This window comes from Psammomys obesus, unplaced genomic scaffold, assembly GCF_907164565.1.
Source record: "Psammomys obesus unplaced genomic scaffold, mPsaObe1.curated_primary_1811, whole genome shotgun sequence".
Classification (NCBI taxonomy): Eukaryota; Metazoa; Chordata; class Mammalia; order Rodentia; family Muridae; genus Psammomys; species Psammomys obesus.
Window position 1 is genome coordinate 95,566 of NW_026592510.1, and position 19,064 is coordinate 114,629.

Consider the following 19,064-nt stretch of genomic DNA (forward strand, 5'->3'; position numbering starts at 1 on the left):
TGAGGCAATTTCATATAGCCTTACATATAATTATGTAGCATAAAATAATCTTGAACTTCTGATGCTCCTGTTTCTATATCTTGGGTGTTGAGATTACAATAGTAGGATTACAGGCATGTGTCACACAACTTTTTTTAAAAGAAATATTTAATTTGGTATCATCCTATTTAAATTTTTTCTTTAACTCATTAAAAACTACTCTAGCATTTTACTACATGTCAAGGTTTTAAGAGACTTATGCAGAAAATAAGACAATTCCTTGAAAGTCTCTTTTTTTCCCCTATACTTTATTATTATTATTATTGGGCTTTCTGATACAGATCCTATAGACACTGTAGCCTGGCTTTGCCTATAACTCACTATGTAGCCCATTTGACCTCCAAACTGCAGCAAAGCTGCCACAGCCTCCTGAGCACTATGGCTACAGACAGAGCTACCATGCCTGGCTAAGCTTTAACAGTAAATCTAAATAGCATAACACAATAAACCTGATTAGTGAAACCCATTTACTTTGTTAACTTAAAAAAATTAAGGGAAAAATACCCAAGCTGAAAAGAACTGGTTTGGATACACATTCAGCAGGAAAAAAATCAAGTTCCCTCAGTACAAGTACATTATTTATTGTTTGAACACAGAGAGAGCCTGTCCATCCAGGCACTAGAGGAGTGTCTCCTGTGTGCACTCACTGTTCACTGCCAGACTCTAAGTATTTGGATGCCAAGAATACTACCGTGAAATCTGCAAACTAAAGGAAAAAAGCCCACAAATCTTATGTATGTAATGATAAATTAAAACTCATTAACTATTACAAAGTTTCGGAGGGCATGAGGCATCCTCTGAAAGTAACATAAATGGTAGTGTCTTTTAAATGGCAACTCTACTAATATGACTTATAAAACTCTGGAGATGATAATTTGTATGTGTGGGAATAACTGAATATAGAATACAAACCAGGAGTGATATTTAGTTCATTTCCTACAGCTAGACTCCAAACTTTCCCACGAACACTAGGGGGCAATCCCTGCCACCACAATTCTCGAACTCTTCTTGTACTACGCCTAGAATTAGAGGAGGAGAAAAAAGGAAAAAGTTACTTTTCATGCCAAAAATACTAGTTGCATGATGGTACACCTATGGCCAAGTGATAAGATGATTTTTAAGAATTTAAAGTGTTAAGTAGGTAATGCATTCTTTCCTTTGAGTTCATGCCTACGAGCCATGAAAGCCCTCAAAGATGAACTAAGGGAAATTAAAGGGAAAGTCCTCTGACAGATGTTACTTCTACTAAAAATATATCAGAACCATATGGACAGTAACTAAAAATAAAAATGACATAGAATGTACTGCCAATTCAGTACCAAAACAAAGACCTTCCTATGAGTAAGGCCTGGATAAGGCCCTAGGCTTTATGGAACAGTAGTTCAAAAGAGTATGGGCTTTAGAGTCAGACCTAGATTCAAATCTAGTCCAACCACTCAGTGTACAACCTTGAACAAATCACTTAGCTTCTCCAACCCTGAGCTAAATAAGTGTGAGCTGAAACAGAATTGCCTTATTAGAAGTACTAAGACTCAAATGTAAATTACTTAACAGAGAAAAGTAATATAATAGTTTCTTTATTTGCAGAAAAAATATATTCTAAATTCTAAAACCACAAATACTACCAAACTATAGATTTTTCTTACACAAATAACTATGTTAAAATTGAATCTATAATTTGGACACTAAGAGATGAACAATAGCTAACAATAAAATATAATTAAAAGGATATATTATAATAAGTGTTAGTATATTGCTTCTCTCTCTCACTCATTCATTCAAAATAGGGTACTTCTAGTTTTTCTACATAAAAGAAGTACTTTAGAGATTCTCTCTGACAAACGTAGTCACCAGCATCCATCTCTACTCTTGAGTAAGTAAAAGAGTTATTTAACAGAAGCAATATATAACAGTAGCTCCGCAACTGAAATGCCACTGAGTGAGTAATGTGCAGGTACTATATATCTCATGGTGACGTCGGACAAAGGCTGATTTATGGCTAGGACAAAGCAGTGCAGCATAGATTTCACTGTGCTTCTCGGAAGGACACAAAATTTAAAACTTTTAATTTTTTTATTTATATAAATACGTTTTATTTATATTTAATTAACTAATTTTTCATTTTTTTAGACTACAGGCAACTGAAACTTCACAAAGACTGGATAAGAGGGTCTACTGTATCTGAAACATTTCCAATATTTGACAAATTGTCAATTTACATCCTACATACATTGTAGAAGGTACCCTTCAACCTTTTAGTCCAAAAGGAAGATAAAACATACATAGAAATATTGTCAAGAAAGAGACAAAAAGGAAAAAACAAAGGCAAGAAGAATATTAACTTCAAAGTACCATAGGACTTTTTACAGGGGGAAATCATATATCACACATTTTCTTAGTTAAGAGAACAGAATTTAAAAATATTTTTTATTCTTTTAATTTTTTTTCTTTTATGTTTTTCTTCCTTCCTTCCTTCCTTCCTTCCTTCCTTCCTTCCTTCCTTCCTTCCTTCCTTCCTTTCTTTTCTTTCTTTCTTTCTTTCTTTCTTTCTTTCTTTCTTTCTTTCTTTCTTTCTTTCTTTCTTTCTTTCTTTCTTTCATATCTATTTATTTGTAGATACTGTCTCTCTGTCTAATTCTGGCTGGTCTGGAACTCACTTTATTACCCAGGCTGGCACTGATTTCATGACAATCCTGTCTCAGCCTCCAGATTTCTGGGATTACAAGCATGTACAACCATACTCAACTTTAGAAACACTTTTAACATCTGATAAATGTACCTTATAATATATTTTCCTATTTAATGAATTCTTTCAATAATGAATCTTTTACAATTAGTGTTATATTAGAATTAAGAAAAAATGGTAATTCAGAAGACTAAAAGTTTCATGAATCAACTCACTCCACAGGTTTCAGAGGACTGGTAAGATTCTGACAGCACATAGGATGGTCAGTAAGAAAAGGATGCAACAAAGAGAGGAGTTCATGAAGGAGTAGGAATAAACATGAAGAGTTTCAGGCAATGGTTAATAGTATCATTTAGCTACAGCATAAGATACATGCTGAGAGGGGATAATATAGACTTGGAAAAGATGAAATATTTGGAGACACACTAAACTTCCGGAAAAATCTGCTTACTTACATTACTTCCCAATTGGGCAGTATTTCATTGATCCAAATTACCATTGCACTTGCAATGCTTTCTTCCTGCTTAAATCGTTCTTTCATTATTCTTTTTCTTTTATGTGCTTCTTTAATTTCTGTTTTGAACAAGTAAGAATTATTTCAATACAAACGAGCTAGATCAAAATCCCTTCCTTTTGTACCTAGGTCTATAAACAAGGCTGCTTCAAGAAGAATCTTCTGATATTAGAAAGAAAGTGGGAGAAAAAGAAAAACAAAAGCATTGTCTAACATCATTTTAAAGTAACACTTTCTATCTTACAAAAGTAAAGGGACAAAAGGCAAAAATAAATTTTTTAAAATGGCCAGGACATTCCTATGTTACCTTTTCTTTCTGGTTGTTTTTGGGTTTTGCTTTGTTTACAGAACTTGAGACAAGGTTCTGTAAGACTGCCTATGCTACCTGACTGTTCAATATCTTTCTTTTCCTTTTATTCTCTTTTATATCCTTCAATTATTTTTTTTTTTTTTGTGACAGAGTCTCAAGTATTCCAGGCTGCCTTCAAACTTGTTATGAAGCTAGAATATCTAGAATAACTCCTGATATTCCTGCTTCCATCTCCCAAGTGCTGGGCTTACTGGCCTGTGTTACCACTCCTGGTTTATGCAATACTGAGGTTCTGACCAGGATTTCACCCACACTAGGCAGGCACTCTCCCAATGGAGTTACAGCCCCAGTACGTCTTAGGGCACAGTCTCTTCCTGGAAAGCCTAGAATTCATTATGTAAACCAAGTTGTCCTCATATGTACCTCCTCCTCCTCCAACTACCTCCCCGGGGCTGGAATATACATATGTAGCACTGTGCCTGGATAGTTGTATCACTGAGTTCTGTTTACTTAATCTACAAAATGAAATCTGTTGAAGAAATAGTTAAAAAACTGTAAGCAACTAACCAGGAGCAATTTTTCATACAATGGATATATTAATCTCAACATAAACAATATGACATTAAAATTATTTTGCCAATGATACTATTACTATGTAAATACCTTTTGGCATGGTATTTTACTCATTAGGTCAAAATAATAATTTCTCAACAAACAAAATTAACATACCTCTCAGTCTAGAGATCACAATTTTGGAAAGTTTCCTCAAATATAGAGAAAAGTGGGCTATGTATCAAAAGTTATAAAGCCAGGTGATGTTGGCACACATCTCTAATCCCAGCACTCAGGAGGCAAAGGCAGGTAGATCTCGGTGAGTTTGAAGACAGCCTGATCTACAGAGAAATCTTGTCTGAAAAACAAATGAAACAAACAAACCGAAACCAAATAAAACAAAAAAGTTAAAAAAAAAAATTTTAGAACCAGCAAGAACTTGTAGGAGATACGCTAGCCAAACTATTTTCAAATTGTGTTTCATGTGTGCCTCTGAAACTGACTCAGAGGCAAGCAAGACACCAAGTATTGGCTCCACATTTACGTCTTATGTATTCAGATTGTATGTAAGATGTCTTTAAGAAAGTGTTAAACAAGAGGCTAAAAACCTAATGTAGTCATATGCTTCCAGTTTTAGATAAGGAAACACAGTGGGCCTATTCAGAGTATTACAACAGAGACCACGTGAAATAGGGCTAAGCCTAAAACATTCGGATTCCCAATTTATTATTTCTATTATGCCACGTACCATCTACTTCTCTATAAACATCAAGCAGTAAAGTCAAAGCAAAGCAGTCAATAAAAGGTTACTGCTGTGTTAGAAATGTTTTTGTTATTTTGTTCTTTTGTTTGGCTTGGTTTGGTTGGGTTTGGTTTTTTTGAGACAAAGTTTATCTTGTATCCTTGGCTTTCCTGGAACTCACACCATAGACTAATCTGGCCTCCAAGTCAGGAAGTATTTTTAATTCTATGTATTAAAATAAACTTAACAAATGTTCAAATAATTAGGCATTTTAGAAGGTTGTAAGTGGGCTTACATACATTATGCTTACTCTACCATTAAAGATACAACTTTACTTCCAAAATAGTAGCATAAGAAGAACTGTATGCTATTAAAGCATACTCCATTCACTTAAGTCAGAGAAAAAAATCAGTTAAATATTTTTCTATTAAAACATATACAATATAATATTTCATAAATAAATTAGAAATATATATTTGCAAAAAATGAGTATTTATCCTGAACTAATTATGGTCAACAAATATTGTATACACTGTTAAAGTATACTTATATATATTTGGTGAGGAGGGTTGGAGGAAAAGAGAATGAATAAAAATGTGAATTTGTGCCAGTGAGAGTATTTATTTATAAACCTAACTAAATGACAACACTGAGACTTTAGTAGACTTCAAATTTGAGCTTCAAATTATATTCTCACAGTAATATAGAAAACTATAAGTAAAAGTGGAAGAGTGACTGTCATTGCATGAAAAAAAAAAAAGCCAAAATACCATAAAAATGAAACAACAGGAATAAAGCTCATGAATGGTAACTTTATAAGACTCTTAAAACAAAACTGAACCTGGGCATGGTGGCTCACCTATGACCCTAGATCTAGAGAGGCTAAGTCCTGAAATATAAGATGAGTTCAAGGCCAGAGTGGCTTCATAGTGAGACTTTGCCTCAAAAAATTACAAACAAAAAAATTAAGCCAAACAAACAACAAACCCCTAAATAAACCTAAATTATAAAAAAAAATACTAGAGAAAAATAAGAATTATCTTCCTAATAAAAGTAAATAGTTAAAATTTGCAAATTAACTACAGCATTGGAATTTAAATATACCTCGTTTTTTGGCTTCAGCTACCATCTCATCATACTCTTGCCGGTGACGTAAAGCTTCTTCTACAGACTTAGCGGGAAGATTCCTGTTTTAAAAATATAAATAAATATACAAAAAATAAATAAAAATAAAAACATTTTCAAACAACTCTTAAACTTATTTCTTTTTTTTAGAACCAGATACAAAAAACTAAAAGTTATTTTCACCATAAATGTCAATAAGCAGACACAGTGGTGAAAGTGTCAAATTCCAGAGTGAGGTCAGCCTGGTCTCCTCTGGCTCAGCAAAAAAGAAAAGATAAATGAAAGGCTAAAAAGAACCATTTCAAAACAAACTCAGAATTCAGATTCCTTATTTATTGTACGTATACACATTTATAGTTCATGTTTATATATTTAAACATATACATTTATTTTATGTATTCCCAAGTTTAGGTATGTATGTCCAGTGTATGCAGGTGATTGCAAAGCCAGAAAAAGGTGTTGAATTCCCTGAGGCTGGAGTTAAGGATGGGTATGAGCAGCCTATGTGAGTGCTGGGAGCTGAGCCCAGATCCTCTGAAAGAACAGCAAATGCTCTAATCACTGAGCTCTTCAGTCCTATATTTATTTATTTTTAAAAACTGTATTGCATCCTATATTTATTTATTTTTAAAAACTGTATTGCATTTATTTGTGTGTATATATGTGTGTGTGTGTATGTATGTGTGTATGTGTGTGTGTGTGTGTGTGTGTGTGCATGTAAGTGATGTAAGTGAAGGGGAGGGAGGCTGTGTATGGAGGTCAAAGGGCAACTTGCAAGAGCTGCTTCTTGCCTTCTACTATATAGGTCACAAAGACAGAATTCAGATTCTCAAACTTAATGGTTTTATCCACTGAACTATCTGATTAACTCATGTTAGATCTTTACACATTTCAGATCTTAGGCAATGTGTTTGTTAAACTCTCCTCTTACATTTTTATTTTTTCATAAACTCTTTGACCTACAACTAAAAAATTATACACATTTTAAGAATAGTTTGACAAGAGGCAAGGTATGGTAACTCATGCTTATAATCCCAGGACTTGGGAAGCTGAAGCAGAAGGACTGTCATGAATCTGAGGCTAGTCTGGGCTACACAGTGAGTTCCTGACCAGCCACTAAAAAAAGAAAAGAAAACTTTTTAGAAAAAATTTTTTTAAATAGTAGCATGAGAGCCAGGCACAATGGTGCATGCCTTAAATCCCAGCACTAGGGAGGCAGAGGCAGGTGGATCTCTGTGACCACAAGGCCTCCCTCATCTACATAGTGAATTACAAGACAGCCATGGCTACATAGTGAGATCTTGCCTCAGAAAATAGATAAGTGGACTGACTGACTGACAGACAGTCAGACAGACAGATAGACATATAGAGACAGAGATAAAAGGAGGGGGCTGGAGAGAAGGTTCAGCAGTTTGAAGCAGTGGCTGATCTTGAAGAAGGCTGGTGATCAGTTTCTGGTACCCATACAGTGGCTCATGTGTAATTATAGTTCTTCAGGATCCAATGCCCTCTCTTTTGGCTTTCATGGGTATGTGTACACATTTAGTGAACATGTATGCATGTGGGCAAACATTCAACACATGTGTAAATCTCTTTTTTAAGTCTTAAAAAAACAGGATGGTTTTTGACAAATATATAATACATATAGCCAACATACCAAGCAAGATACATACAAAATTTACTTAGGACTTTTATATACCAAATATTATAACTCATCTTATAAAATCCCATATTTGATTTCTATTACTACATACTAGTTTATTGCCACTACACTTTCTTTTTTGCTTGTTTGATTTGTTTTTTTAAAGACAAGGTTTCTCTGTACGGATCTGGATGTCCTGGAGCTCACTCTGTAGACCAGGTTAGTCCCCAACGCAGAGACCCACCTGTCTCTGCCTCCTGGCCACTGCCATCTAGCTAATCGTCACATTTTCTTGTGTCAAGTTTCTTTTTGCACAGGGTCTGCCTTGCACTCTCAATCCTCTTGCTTCAACCTCCTGCACACTAGGATTGGAAGTATGTTTCAGCGTGCTTACCTTCGTGTATAAATCTTTCTTTTTATTCAACCAAGTTTGAAAGTTGTCTGCAATGTGTTGTAGGATATTTGATCCCATTGTGAACCCCAAAATTGTGAACTGTAAAACCCTGTTTATTGTTTGGTTTGGTTGAGCCCTAACATACACTTTTAACCCAAGAACTTCCTGTTTATTGTAAACAGGTGATCGTGGTGTGGTTCACATAGCCCTAGAATACACATTTAATCCAAGAGCTCTCTGTATACCAGATCTAATAAAGTTAACCCTAGGTCAAGAGGCAGAGCAAGAAACCAGCTGACACAGATTAAAGAGAAGGAGGAACTTTGAGTTGAGGGGTATTTAATATAACATGTAGAGGAATCAGAGCTTTTAGCCCAAGCTCTGGCTTTTTAGCTTAGCCTTCAGCTCCTCAGCTCCCTGGGTTTTTGGGCTTTGAGCTAGCAAGCCTTCCACCTTGGGTTTTTTGATCTTTTTCCCCTGGACTGTCAGTTGAACTAGTGAGCCTTTTGGGTTTTTTCCATCTGGACCAGAGCTAAAAAGGAAGGTGAGCTGGGTGTTTCCTCTGCTTCACTGAGCTAGCAGGTTTTCACCCCAGGATCTGGCTCCTGAGTCTTTATTAGTAAAATAGAATGGTTGGGAATTTCCTTCTTCTAAACAGTGATGTATATAACATTTTCCTTTTAACTGTGGAGAATTATTCCATGTATTTATCCGCATAGATGGACGTTTGGGTGGTTGTTTCCAGTACGGAGCTTTCATGAATAAACCTAACATAAAGAACTATTATCAATTTTTTTGGCATCTACTTTCATTTCTCCTGAGCAAATACTGAGAAGTAGAATTCTTAGGTCCTTAGTAAGTATAAGTGTACCTTTGTAACAAACTATCAATCTGGTTTCCTTTTACTAGAATTTTAAAATAACATTCTCCCTACAAGTTTGATAGCTAATCCCTTACATATTTTACTTTATCCAGTCAGTGTCTTTACAGAGTTAGTAATTAGGTATATGAAAATTCAAAAAGAAATATATTTGTAGGGTTGGGTGTCTCAGTGGGTAAAGTGCTTGTCGCTTCAGGCAGGCAACCTGAGTTCAGAACCCACAATGGAAGGAGAGAGGTGTCAACATAAAAGCACTAAGAGAAACATTAAAGGAACGTTCCAGCAGACGGAGAATGATACCAGACAGAAGTCTGGAAGAATAAAGACCCTGGCAGTCCATGTCATCATGACCGGGGACTAGAGACTGGCAAATATTCCAATGGTTTTAACCTGCCACTTACACACTAGTTAGGAAACTGATGTTTGCAGGCAATCTTAAATCGCATTTTTTTTTTTTTCCATTTCGGTTATGGTGTCCTGAAAACAACTTTGCAAAATAAGTATTAGATACAAACTCTTAAACAATATGGCTTACTACTAAATTCAAAGTTCTGGTGCTGACTTTTCCAGTTATCAAAGATGAAAAACTCTAATGCATAATAGCTATTTGACTACTAAAATGCAAAGTTGAATCACCCAAACAGTAAATATCCTATCAACCTTTATTGTTGCTGCTGTTTTATTTCTGAGACAGCGCCACTATAGAGTCACTACAGAGTCTCTATGTAGACCAGGCTGGCCTTGAACTGACAGAGATCACCCTGCCTCTTCCTGAGTGTCACCAATCTTTGACATTTTAAAGAAGAGGCGAGCTTCAGTACAACTGCTAGGTAACTATATGCTATACAAAAAAAAAAAAAAAAAAAAAAAAAAAATTACAATAAACAGTACACACATAGAATATTAGAGTTTTTAATTTAATTTTATTTATTTAGTTTTTACTAAAAGTTCACTAACTTTTACATCTGTCTGAAGAACTAAATAAATGGGGCAGGGGTAGGGTGGGGTGCGAGGGCTGGAAAGGTAGTTTAGCAGTAAAGAGTACTGGCTCTTCTAGAGGACCCAGGTTTGATTTCTAGCACCCATGTGGCAGCACAATTATCTGTAACTCCAGATACAGGAGATCTGATACCCTCTTTTGGCTCTGCAGGGACCAGACACTCATGTGCTCAAGATACAGAGTCAGGCAAAACACTCATACACACAAAATAAAGTAAGTTTAAAAAAATAGGATTTACCACTCTTGAGGGAAGAGAGGGAGCTGGGCTTAAGATATGATTCTTACCTCTTACAGGAGTGCAAATTATAAAGTCAATCCAAGAAATTATTAACAGATACCCAAAAGCATACATTAAATGCACTTCATGGTGTGAACATTTGTTGCTTTAAAAAGCTGTACATTAAAACCTGTATTTTGTTGTGTCACTGTCTTAGTGTTTTATTGCTGTAAAGAGACACCATGACCAAGGCAACTCTTACAAAGGAAAGCATTTATTTTGGGGCTGGCTTACAACTTCAGAGGTTTAATCCATTATTGTTATGGCAGAGGAGCACAGTGGTTTTCTTTGTGCTGAAGCAGCAGCTGGGAGCTATGTCCTCATCTACAAGTTGGGAGGGGGAAGAGAGGGTGAGTGGAAGAGGTGAATAGAGGGAGAAAGGGAGGGAGAGAGAGACAGAGACTAGGCCTGGTGTGGGCTTTTGAAACCCCAAAGCCCACCTCCAGGGACATACTTCCTCCAACAAGGACACACCTAAATGAGTGGTAGTTTGAATGAGAATGGTCCCCAAAGACACAGCTACCCTAGAGGGATTAGGTGTGTGACTTTGTTGAAGTAGGTGTTTCAAAAGCCTAAGCCAGTCCCAGCGTTTTTCCCAGCTGTCTGCAGACCTGGATGTGGAACTCTCAGCTTCCCCAGCACCATGTCTGCCTGTGTGCTGCCATGCTCCTTGCCATGATAAAAAAACAAAACAAAACAAAAAACACTAAACCTCTGCAACTGTAAGAAGCCTCAATTAAATGCTTTCTTTTAAAAGAGCTGTCTTGGTCATGGTGTCTCTTCACAGAAATAGAAACTTAGACCATGAGCCTCTGGAACATGCATTCATACCACCGTAGCTACCTTTCACTAGCACAATTCAGATCTGTTATTCAGTTCGGTATTAGTGCACTCGTAGCCTCAACACTCAGGAATTGAGGCTGAACCATCACAAATTCTAAGTCAGCTTGAGCCATGTAGTAAGACCTGCATCAAAGAAGTTCTTGTTGAAGTTGATAAAGAAGTTGCTAGAAGAAAAATGGAAGCAATTCTACCCATTGGCACTTTTTTAAAAAGTGTTGTAAGTATCAATGTTTTGTTTTTATTGTTTTTTCTTTAACAAATTGAAGAGACACGGAGCAACATATTAGTGTATCTAGATGCATCATATTTCTTAAGGATGTCTTGATTTCTTGATTTTTAGTTAGATTAGTAGAGGAAAAGGCAGGCACAAAATAAAAGGCTGAATTTACAGAAGGTTCTGGATTTGAAATCTTCTAAAAGAGATTTCAGGTGATGAAATGGTATCACTGCTCCATCTGTAAAGAAAATTTTTAACCATAAAAACCTATACAATGGAAGAAGAAACCCTTGCACTCAGTGCCTCCGGAGGTATCTAACAGGACGGAAATAATAGAGGTAAAAAAAAAGATCCAACCACAGATTTCCTTCAGGAAAGAAACTCCTCACATATCACATCTGTTCATGCAAGAGAAAGTTTCCAACATCAATTTCCATGCTTACGAGAAATTACTGCTTCTTTCCTTCTAAGATTTATTTTTATACGTCTATACGTGTGCCTCTGTGAGTTTATGTGCACCATGTGTGTGCGGCTGCCCACAGAGGCCAGAGGACATCAGATTCTCAGGGAAACTAGAGTTATAGGCAGTTGTAGCCACTTCTGCTACATAAGGGTGCTGGGAACATAAAGAATAGGTTTTCTGCAAGAACAATGCTTGAGTTTGTGTTCTTCTTGCTGTGATCATCCTGACCAAAAGCAACTTAGAGAGAAAAGGGTTTATTTCAGCTAATGCTCAGCCTGCTTTCTAATACAACCACCCGCCAGGGGCAGCACTGTCCACAAGGGGCTGGACTCTCCTGCAGTAATCCGTAACTAAGAAACTACCTCACAGATGTTTGCGCAGGCCAGTTCTGCTAGAGATAATTCTTCAGCTGAGGCTCCCTCTTTCTTCTCAGGTGACTGTTCTCATAGATGGCATCTCACAGTTAAGAAAATCCCATTACAGTAAGTTGAATTCAAAAGTAAGCCAGCACTCAGAAGGCAGAGGCATGTGGATCTCTGTCAGCTTGAGGTCAGTCCTGTCTACCAAGTGAGTTCTAGGCCACCAAGGCTGCATCTCAAAACAAAAACAGGCTAACTTGAACCTGTCTGCATCCATGAACAGAAAACAAACCAAGCTACAAAATTACTAAGGTCTGTGTTCCAGCATCTTGGCCTAAGACTGGATAAATGATATCTGTCACAAAGTACTTTGGACTGTACCCAAGAAATACCATCTGGTTTCCCTTCAGAACACTAAACTTTCATTTCCCTCAGTTCTCTATACCTATTTTCAACTCACTGAAGTAGAGAGAAGCGATGAGTAATTAAGCACCCCCATATTCAAACACCCTTTAAAGACACTGTTGGTTTAAATGACAATTATATAAGTCACATAAATCATTTCCCTTCTAAAATAGCCTCATTCAAATTTAAGAAGAATTCCTTATAGCAACTCAGAATTGAACAGAATAGAGATCAAATATCACATCTAACCTCTAGATTATAGATGACCAGATACATGGTGGTGATGTGGGGGAACAGTTCCAATACTTATTTTAATTAATTACTATATTAATTTTAGACCAGTAGAATAAAAAACAGAAAATTCCTTTGTGATGTGCTTATACATTTTGATAGACTGAGATTATAAACTATTACTATGTATAGAATATTATTTCAAGCCAATTTCGAATCATATTATTTCAAGAAGTTTATGCAAGCTGCCATAAAAGATTAAAGAAGTAGATATAGGCGCTAGAGAGATGAATCAGAGGTTAAAAGCACTGGTTTGATTCCCAGCACCTACATGAAGGCTCATAACTGCAACTCCAGTTCCAGGGGACTCAATCTCTTCTTCTGACCTCCGAAGGCACTAGACACACATGCAGGCAAATTATCCGTACACATAAACTAAACTAAGTAAATAAGGGTCAAATTTTAAAAGTAAATATTACTGGAAGAGGAAAGATGTCAACAAAGACTTATCATAAAGATACATCCTAGCACTTAAAAGAATGGAAACATGACAAGAAGCACAAATAAAGAGGCTGCATTCCAGTGAAGTCACTAACATGAGCAAAGGTAATAAAGCATGATGGAAAGAGGTATGTACAATATAAAAGACTAAGGTGTAAAGGTTTTGTTCCAAACAGTGTATAAGCTTCTTGTGAGAAAAAATTTTATATTCTTAGTAAAATGCATGTTCTATTTTATATAAATTTTAGAAGCTTAGGATGGAAACTCAAGCTAACTACCTAGACAGGAGTCTATCTAAAGATCCTCAACCAATTATTTTTTCCTTACTTATCTAATCATTCTTGCTCTTCTGCAAATGACTCTTCTAAGAAAGGAATCTTGGAATTAGCCTGTTTCATTTTTATACTTAGAAGTCTGAAATGAAAGTTTTGCATGGTCTCATTACTAATTATTAGGAGTGGGGGAGAGGGAAGATGAAACTGAATTTCACTGCATACCCCAGGATTGGCACAAATCTCACTATATAGCATAGGGTAGCCTCCAACTCACGGCAATAATTTTGCCTCAACCATCCAAGTGCTGGAATAACAGCTGTGAGTCAGTACTCCTAGCTCCCATTACCAGGTTCCTAAAATGCTTTAAAAAATAGTAATAAATCAATGGAAAAAGTATTGAGAATAAACTTACTAAATTAAGAATTCCTTTGGAGGTTCTAGCACAGGAGTGTAACTACTTAAACACTTGTCCTCCTCTATCACATTAGGTCATGCTCTTCAACCAAGCCACTGCATTAGGAAAGACACATGTGTAGGAAGCATGTCTTAGAGTAAGCACTGGATAATCCCAGGACAGGTACAGGCAGGCAGATCTCTGAGTTCAAGGCCAGCCTGGTCTACAGAGAGTATCCTAAATCAGCCAGGGCCACACAGAGAAACCCTGTCTCAGAGGTGAGGGTAGGCATAAGCACTAGAAAAATCAGGATTGTCAATCATGTGGGCCAATTTTCTTCAGTGGCAGGAAATGAACAACACCTAGTCACCTAAAATGCCAGGGTGAAAAGTGGTAAATCAGCCCAATGGATCTTTTTGCTGTTCTATGAACCAGCCTTCCTAAATCCCCCAATACTCTGAGCACTGGTGTTGGCCCTAATCCAGAGCTGTCTCTCAAGTAAACAGAACACACCCCTATGAAAGAGGTCTCATGTACTTTGCATCTTTGACCAACAGAATCTATCCTTATGCTCATCACATATCTTTCTTTAGGTTCTAGACATGAGCTCTGTTATGAGACAATAGAATTCATTCTTACTGTAAAGGTCACAGGTCATGAGTTCTACTATGTTTAAATGTGTAAGGAAAATAAGGGTCAGTCCCTGGAGGTCTTGACCTAGTGCCCACAAAAATGGCCCTGGTCTGAGTTTTCACCCCCCGCCCACCAAGTTTTCATCTCTCTCTCTCCCCCTCCCACCTCCCTTCTCTCTAGAGTCTGCTTTCCTGCCAGTGGCAATACCTGCAGGAACCCTTCAACACATGTAGAGGGATAAGTGAAAGACATCTGCCTAGCCAAACAGATCAGTCCAATCAACTGTAGTGATCCATGGGTAGACATATATTATGTCCAGATCATTCTTACACCCACATCTATCCAATTAAAAAGTTGTATAGGCCATGATTTTTTAGTCTTAAATGTACTTATAAATCTAGTCTATCTTCTTCTTTGAAAGCATCTACAAAATATTCTACTTTTGTTTGGCTACAGATTTTATATTTATGCTCAACAAGGTAATATACAGAACACCAAAGTGGCAAGATGCTAAGGAATAAGGAAAAAAAAAAAAAAAAAACAAAAACCTCCAACACAAAAACATACCCCAGGAGACTCAGAGAGGAGAAAAGAGACTAAGAAACAAATAGTATTGCTTTAGCAGGGATGTTTTTTTGTTTTTTTTGTTTTTTTTTTTTTGGCATTATTCTGAATAATAGCAACACTGTGGAGACTACAAAAAAAGGGAGGGCAGAAATGGGAAGAAAAGAATTTGAAATGTTTTTCTGTCATTAAACAATAGATTCTTGCTGGGGATTGAACCTAGGGCCCTGCACATTTTAAATACACACTCTATCCCTAAACTGTAGCCTAACCCCTAAGAATAGATTTTTTTAAATTATATCATTTTGTGAATGACTTTTTGACTGCATGTGTGTCTGTGCATGCTTGGCACCCACAGAGGACAGAAGAGGACTTGGAACTAGAGTTGCAGATGTTTCTGAGCTGCCATGTGGGTACAAGGTATTGAACCTGGGTCAAAGAGCACCCAGTGCTCTTAACCACTAAGACATCTCTCCAGCCCAAGAACAGATTCTTAATAGTAGTAAAGGAGCTGACTGAAATTTAGTAGTTGTATGATATAAAAGGCAAGTTCAGGTATATTAAACATCAAAATGAAAATAATTCTTCTAACAATACTTGCCCTAGATAAATAACACTGGAAATAGAAAGACATAAAAAACAAGTTGGTTTTAGTGGTGGTGGAACAGTTCTGAGATTAAAGTCTTGGGTTGTGTATGCGCGTGTGTATATCTGTATCTGTATGTTTCTCTTTGTGTATGTACTTATGCATGTATGTATCTCCCAGCCTGACCACACATTTTGGTTTCAAGTGATGCTCCTACCTCAGCCTCCTGGAGAGAAGGGATTGCAGGTATACATTATCATTCCTGGAAAGAATAAAGATTTTTTTTTTTTATAGGGGCTGGGTGTGGTAATACACACCATTAATCCCAGCACTCAGGAAGCAGATATCTGTAAGTTTGAGGCCAGCCTGGTCTACATTGTAAGTTCCAGAACACCCAGAACTACATAGTGAAACTGTACAGATAAAGTCTGAGTATCAGTATGTTTTATCCTATTTGTTTTAGGATACATGGTGATGCATGTTTATAATTCTAACACTGGAAGGTACAGCAGGAAGATACTAGGTTTAAGGACAGCCTGGGCTAAATGAGAGTTTATCTTAAAACAAAGCAAATAAATTCCATCCTGTATTTAAGTTCTATGTTAAGTGAAACAGTGAGAATAATTAAATCTAAGTTTAAGTATAAATAATGCACCTAATGATCACTAAATACTTACGATGGTCGGTCTTCAAGAATCAGGGCAGTGGTAGAAAGTGGCTCAAACTCAAAATTCTTACGTCTTGAAGACTGAGGTGGTAGTTTACAGGTCCTCCCTGTTCGTGCTTCATACTCCTAGAGCAAATAAGGATATAATTTATGTAGATATTTTTCTAATTTTCAGTATGTATTATTAAGCCTGTATTATTAAGGGCAATATTCTATAACAGATATAAAATATGATGAAAATAAATAATTTTTTTTTGTTTCCTGGAGTAGCCTAAATTATGAATTTATATTACATAAAAAGTACCAAAATGTATTAGGAGAAAGAATGACAGAAATATTCTACAGATGAACTGGGTATGGTCTTGGGGAGCCTTTGTTTTATTGCCCTTGGTAGTACCATCTACCTAAGCTTTGACTAATCTACAAGGATTACTTCATAGAGAATCCAACTGTCATGCTCAAAAGAACTCTCTAAAGGGGAAACTCAGATTTTACTAAAATGGTGGTTTTAGACTTCAGGCTTTTGTGAATCTTACTACTACAGATATAGACATTCCAAGAGAAGACAGTCTAGGCTTATAAGTATACCTCTTTAATCTAATTTTAAACAAGTTACCAATGCATCATATCCAAAATTATAGCAATATACTAAATTAAATTAAAAAAACTGTTTTTATTATAATGTTCCTATAATTCACTGAATCTGATATTCTATTAAAAGATACAGTGTTAATATTTTTTTGTAAAATCATTTCAATTTCTCCATTTGAGAATTTTAAAAGAAATATTTATAATTTTATAAAATCCATTCCTAAAAATTGACCAAAAATAAGTAATAGCTTATTCACTTATAATTTCTATGATTCATACTTTTTTTTCCTTTAAAAAGAAAAAAGGAACCTGGGTCTGGGGAGATTGCTCGGCAGTTAAAGAGTACTTGCTGCTCTTGCAAAATGTAATAGCTCAGATGCCAGCCCCACGGTGAACAGATCTCAACCCCCCAGAACCCTGTCCCAGCAGATTCTGACAGCCTCTGCAGGCATCTGCATGAACACGCACACGCTCAGGTGCAGACACACACACAGCTTTTGAAAGTCACCTAGCAATTATGAAGGACATTAATTTATATGAAGAAAATTAAAATTAAAAACACTTAAAGTAGCCAGAAGTTTCATTCACTGGTGCTTAGCTAATATAGCCTATAATTTTTGGATGATTATTACATATTTTCTAACTCTAAGCATTTCTCTTTATTGAATCATGACAATGTAGAATATGAACATCTTATATTTAAGGAGATAATGATCAACTTGAAAATAAATAAATAAATAGATTCAGCAGAGAATTACAAACCATAAAAAAATGATATAGCAAAACTAGAGAGATGAAGACCCACACGGTGGAAGGAGGGACCTGACTCCATCAAGTTGTCTTCTGACTTCAACATGTATACCATGAACATTTGTGTGCATGCACAACACGCGCACGCACACACACACACATTTTTGACAAGTTCTTACTATGCAGCCCTAACTCAGTATGTAGAGTTTCACTATGCCGACCAAGCCTTGAATTTACAGAGATCTGTTTACTTCTGCTTCTCAGGTTCTGGGATTTTAAAACGTATGCCACCATGCCAGGCAAAACTTGTGTGTATGTGTGTGTGTGTGTGTGTGTGTGTGTGTACAGAAAGATAGATACTTTTTTATTATTATTATTAGTTACATTTTATTAACTCTGTATCCCAGCTGTATCCCACTCCCTCATTCCCTCCCAAACCCTCCCTCCCTCCCTCATCTCCTCCCTGCCCCTTTCCAAGTCCACTAATTGGGGAGGACCTCCTCCCCAATCTGATCCTGTTTTATCAGGTATCTTCAGAACTGGCTACAAAGTCCTCTGTGGCCTAGCAGGACTGCTCCTCCCTTGGGGGGGGGGGTGTCAAAGAGCCTGCCATTAAGTTTCTGTCAGAAATAGTCCCTGTTCCCCTTACTATGGGAAACCAATTGGTTATTGAACTACCACGAGCTTTGTCCAAGCAAAGGTTCTAGGTTATATTCATACATGGTCCTTGGTTGGAGAAACAGTTTCAGAAAAAACCCCTGTGCCCAGATATATTTGGTTCTTGTGGAGCTCCTATCCTTTCCACGTCATACTAACTCCCCTTCTGCCGAAGGTTTGGTTATGAGTCTTAGTATCTGTTTTGAAACGCTGCTAAGTAGAGTCTTTCAGATGCCTTCTGCGGTAGACTCAGACTCCTAGATATTTTAAAATAATGTGTATTGGTGTTTTGCCTGCATTGATGTCTTGTCACCTTGTGCATGCAATGCCTGTAGAGGCCAGAAGAGGGCAGAGGATTCCACAGAACTGGAGTTACAGATTTGTGAGCCACCATTTGAGTGTTGGGAATCAAGTCAGTCCTCTGAGAGAGGAGCCAGTGCTTTTAACCACTGGGCTGTATCTACAGGACCAAGATTTGTATTCTTAACACATTCTCTCAGTAATGCAAATAACACTGTGTTTGAGAAGCAGAATGACTGACTGTTACAATATAACTTTATGTCCATATATACAAACCTACTATTTTAATTTGTATGCTACATTCTAACATTATTTGATGTTTCAGTACCTTATTTAAAGGCATTTTGGATAAAATCTAATTTTTTAACCTTATAGCTATTCTACATCGCTGATATGATAGCTGTTATTGTTTGAATTTTAAATGTCACCTTAACTCGTTTGTCAAAGACTTAGTCACTAGTCTGTTG

At 36.6% G+C, this 19,064-nt stretch overlaps 1 protein-coding gene across 2 annotated transcripts in view; it reads right to left on the reverse strand.

Annotated features, from left to right (window-relative positions):
- Positions 1-19,064, reverse strand: part of Tbc1d12 (TBC1 domain family member 12) — an 83,997-nt gene that overhangs the window by 25,198 nt on the left and 39,735 nt on the right. The window contains exons 3-6 of one of the 2 annotated variants that reach the window (XM_055614070.1): positions 16,310-16,425; positions 5,948-6,030; positions 3,181-3,298; positions 952-1,058 (exon numbers count right to left, since the gene is read on the reverse strand). In XM_055614070.1, the coding sequence (XP_055470045.1) occupies positions 952-1,058; positions 3,181-3,298; positions 5,948-6,030; positions 16,310-16,425 (424 nt within the window). The remainder of the gene's footprint in view (positions 1-951; positions 1,059-3,180; positions 3,299-5,947; positions 6,031-16,309; positions 16,426-19,064) is intronic. The other variant, XM_055614068.1, reaches the window with a different exon arrangement.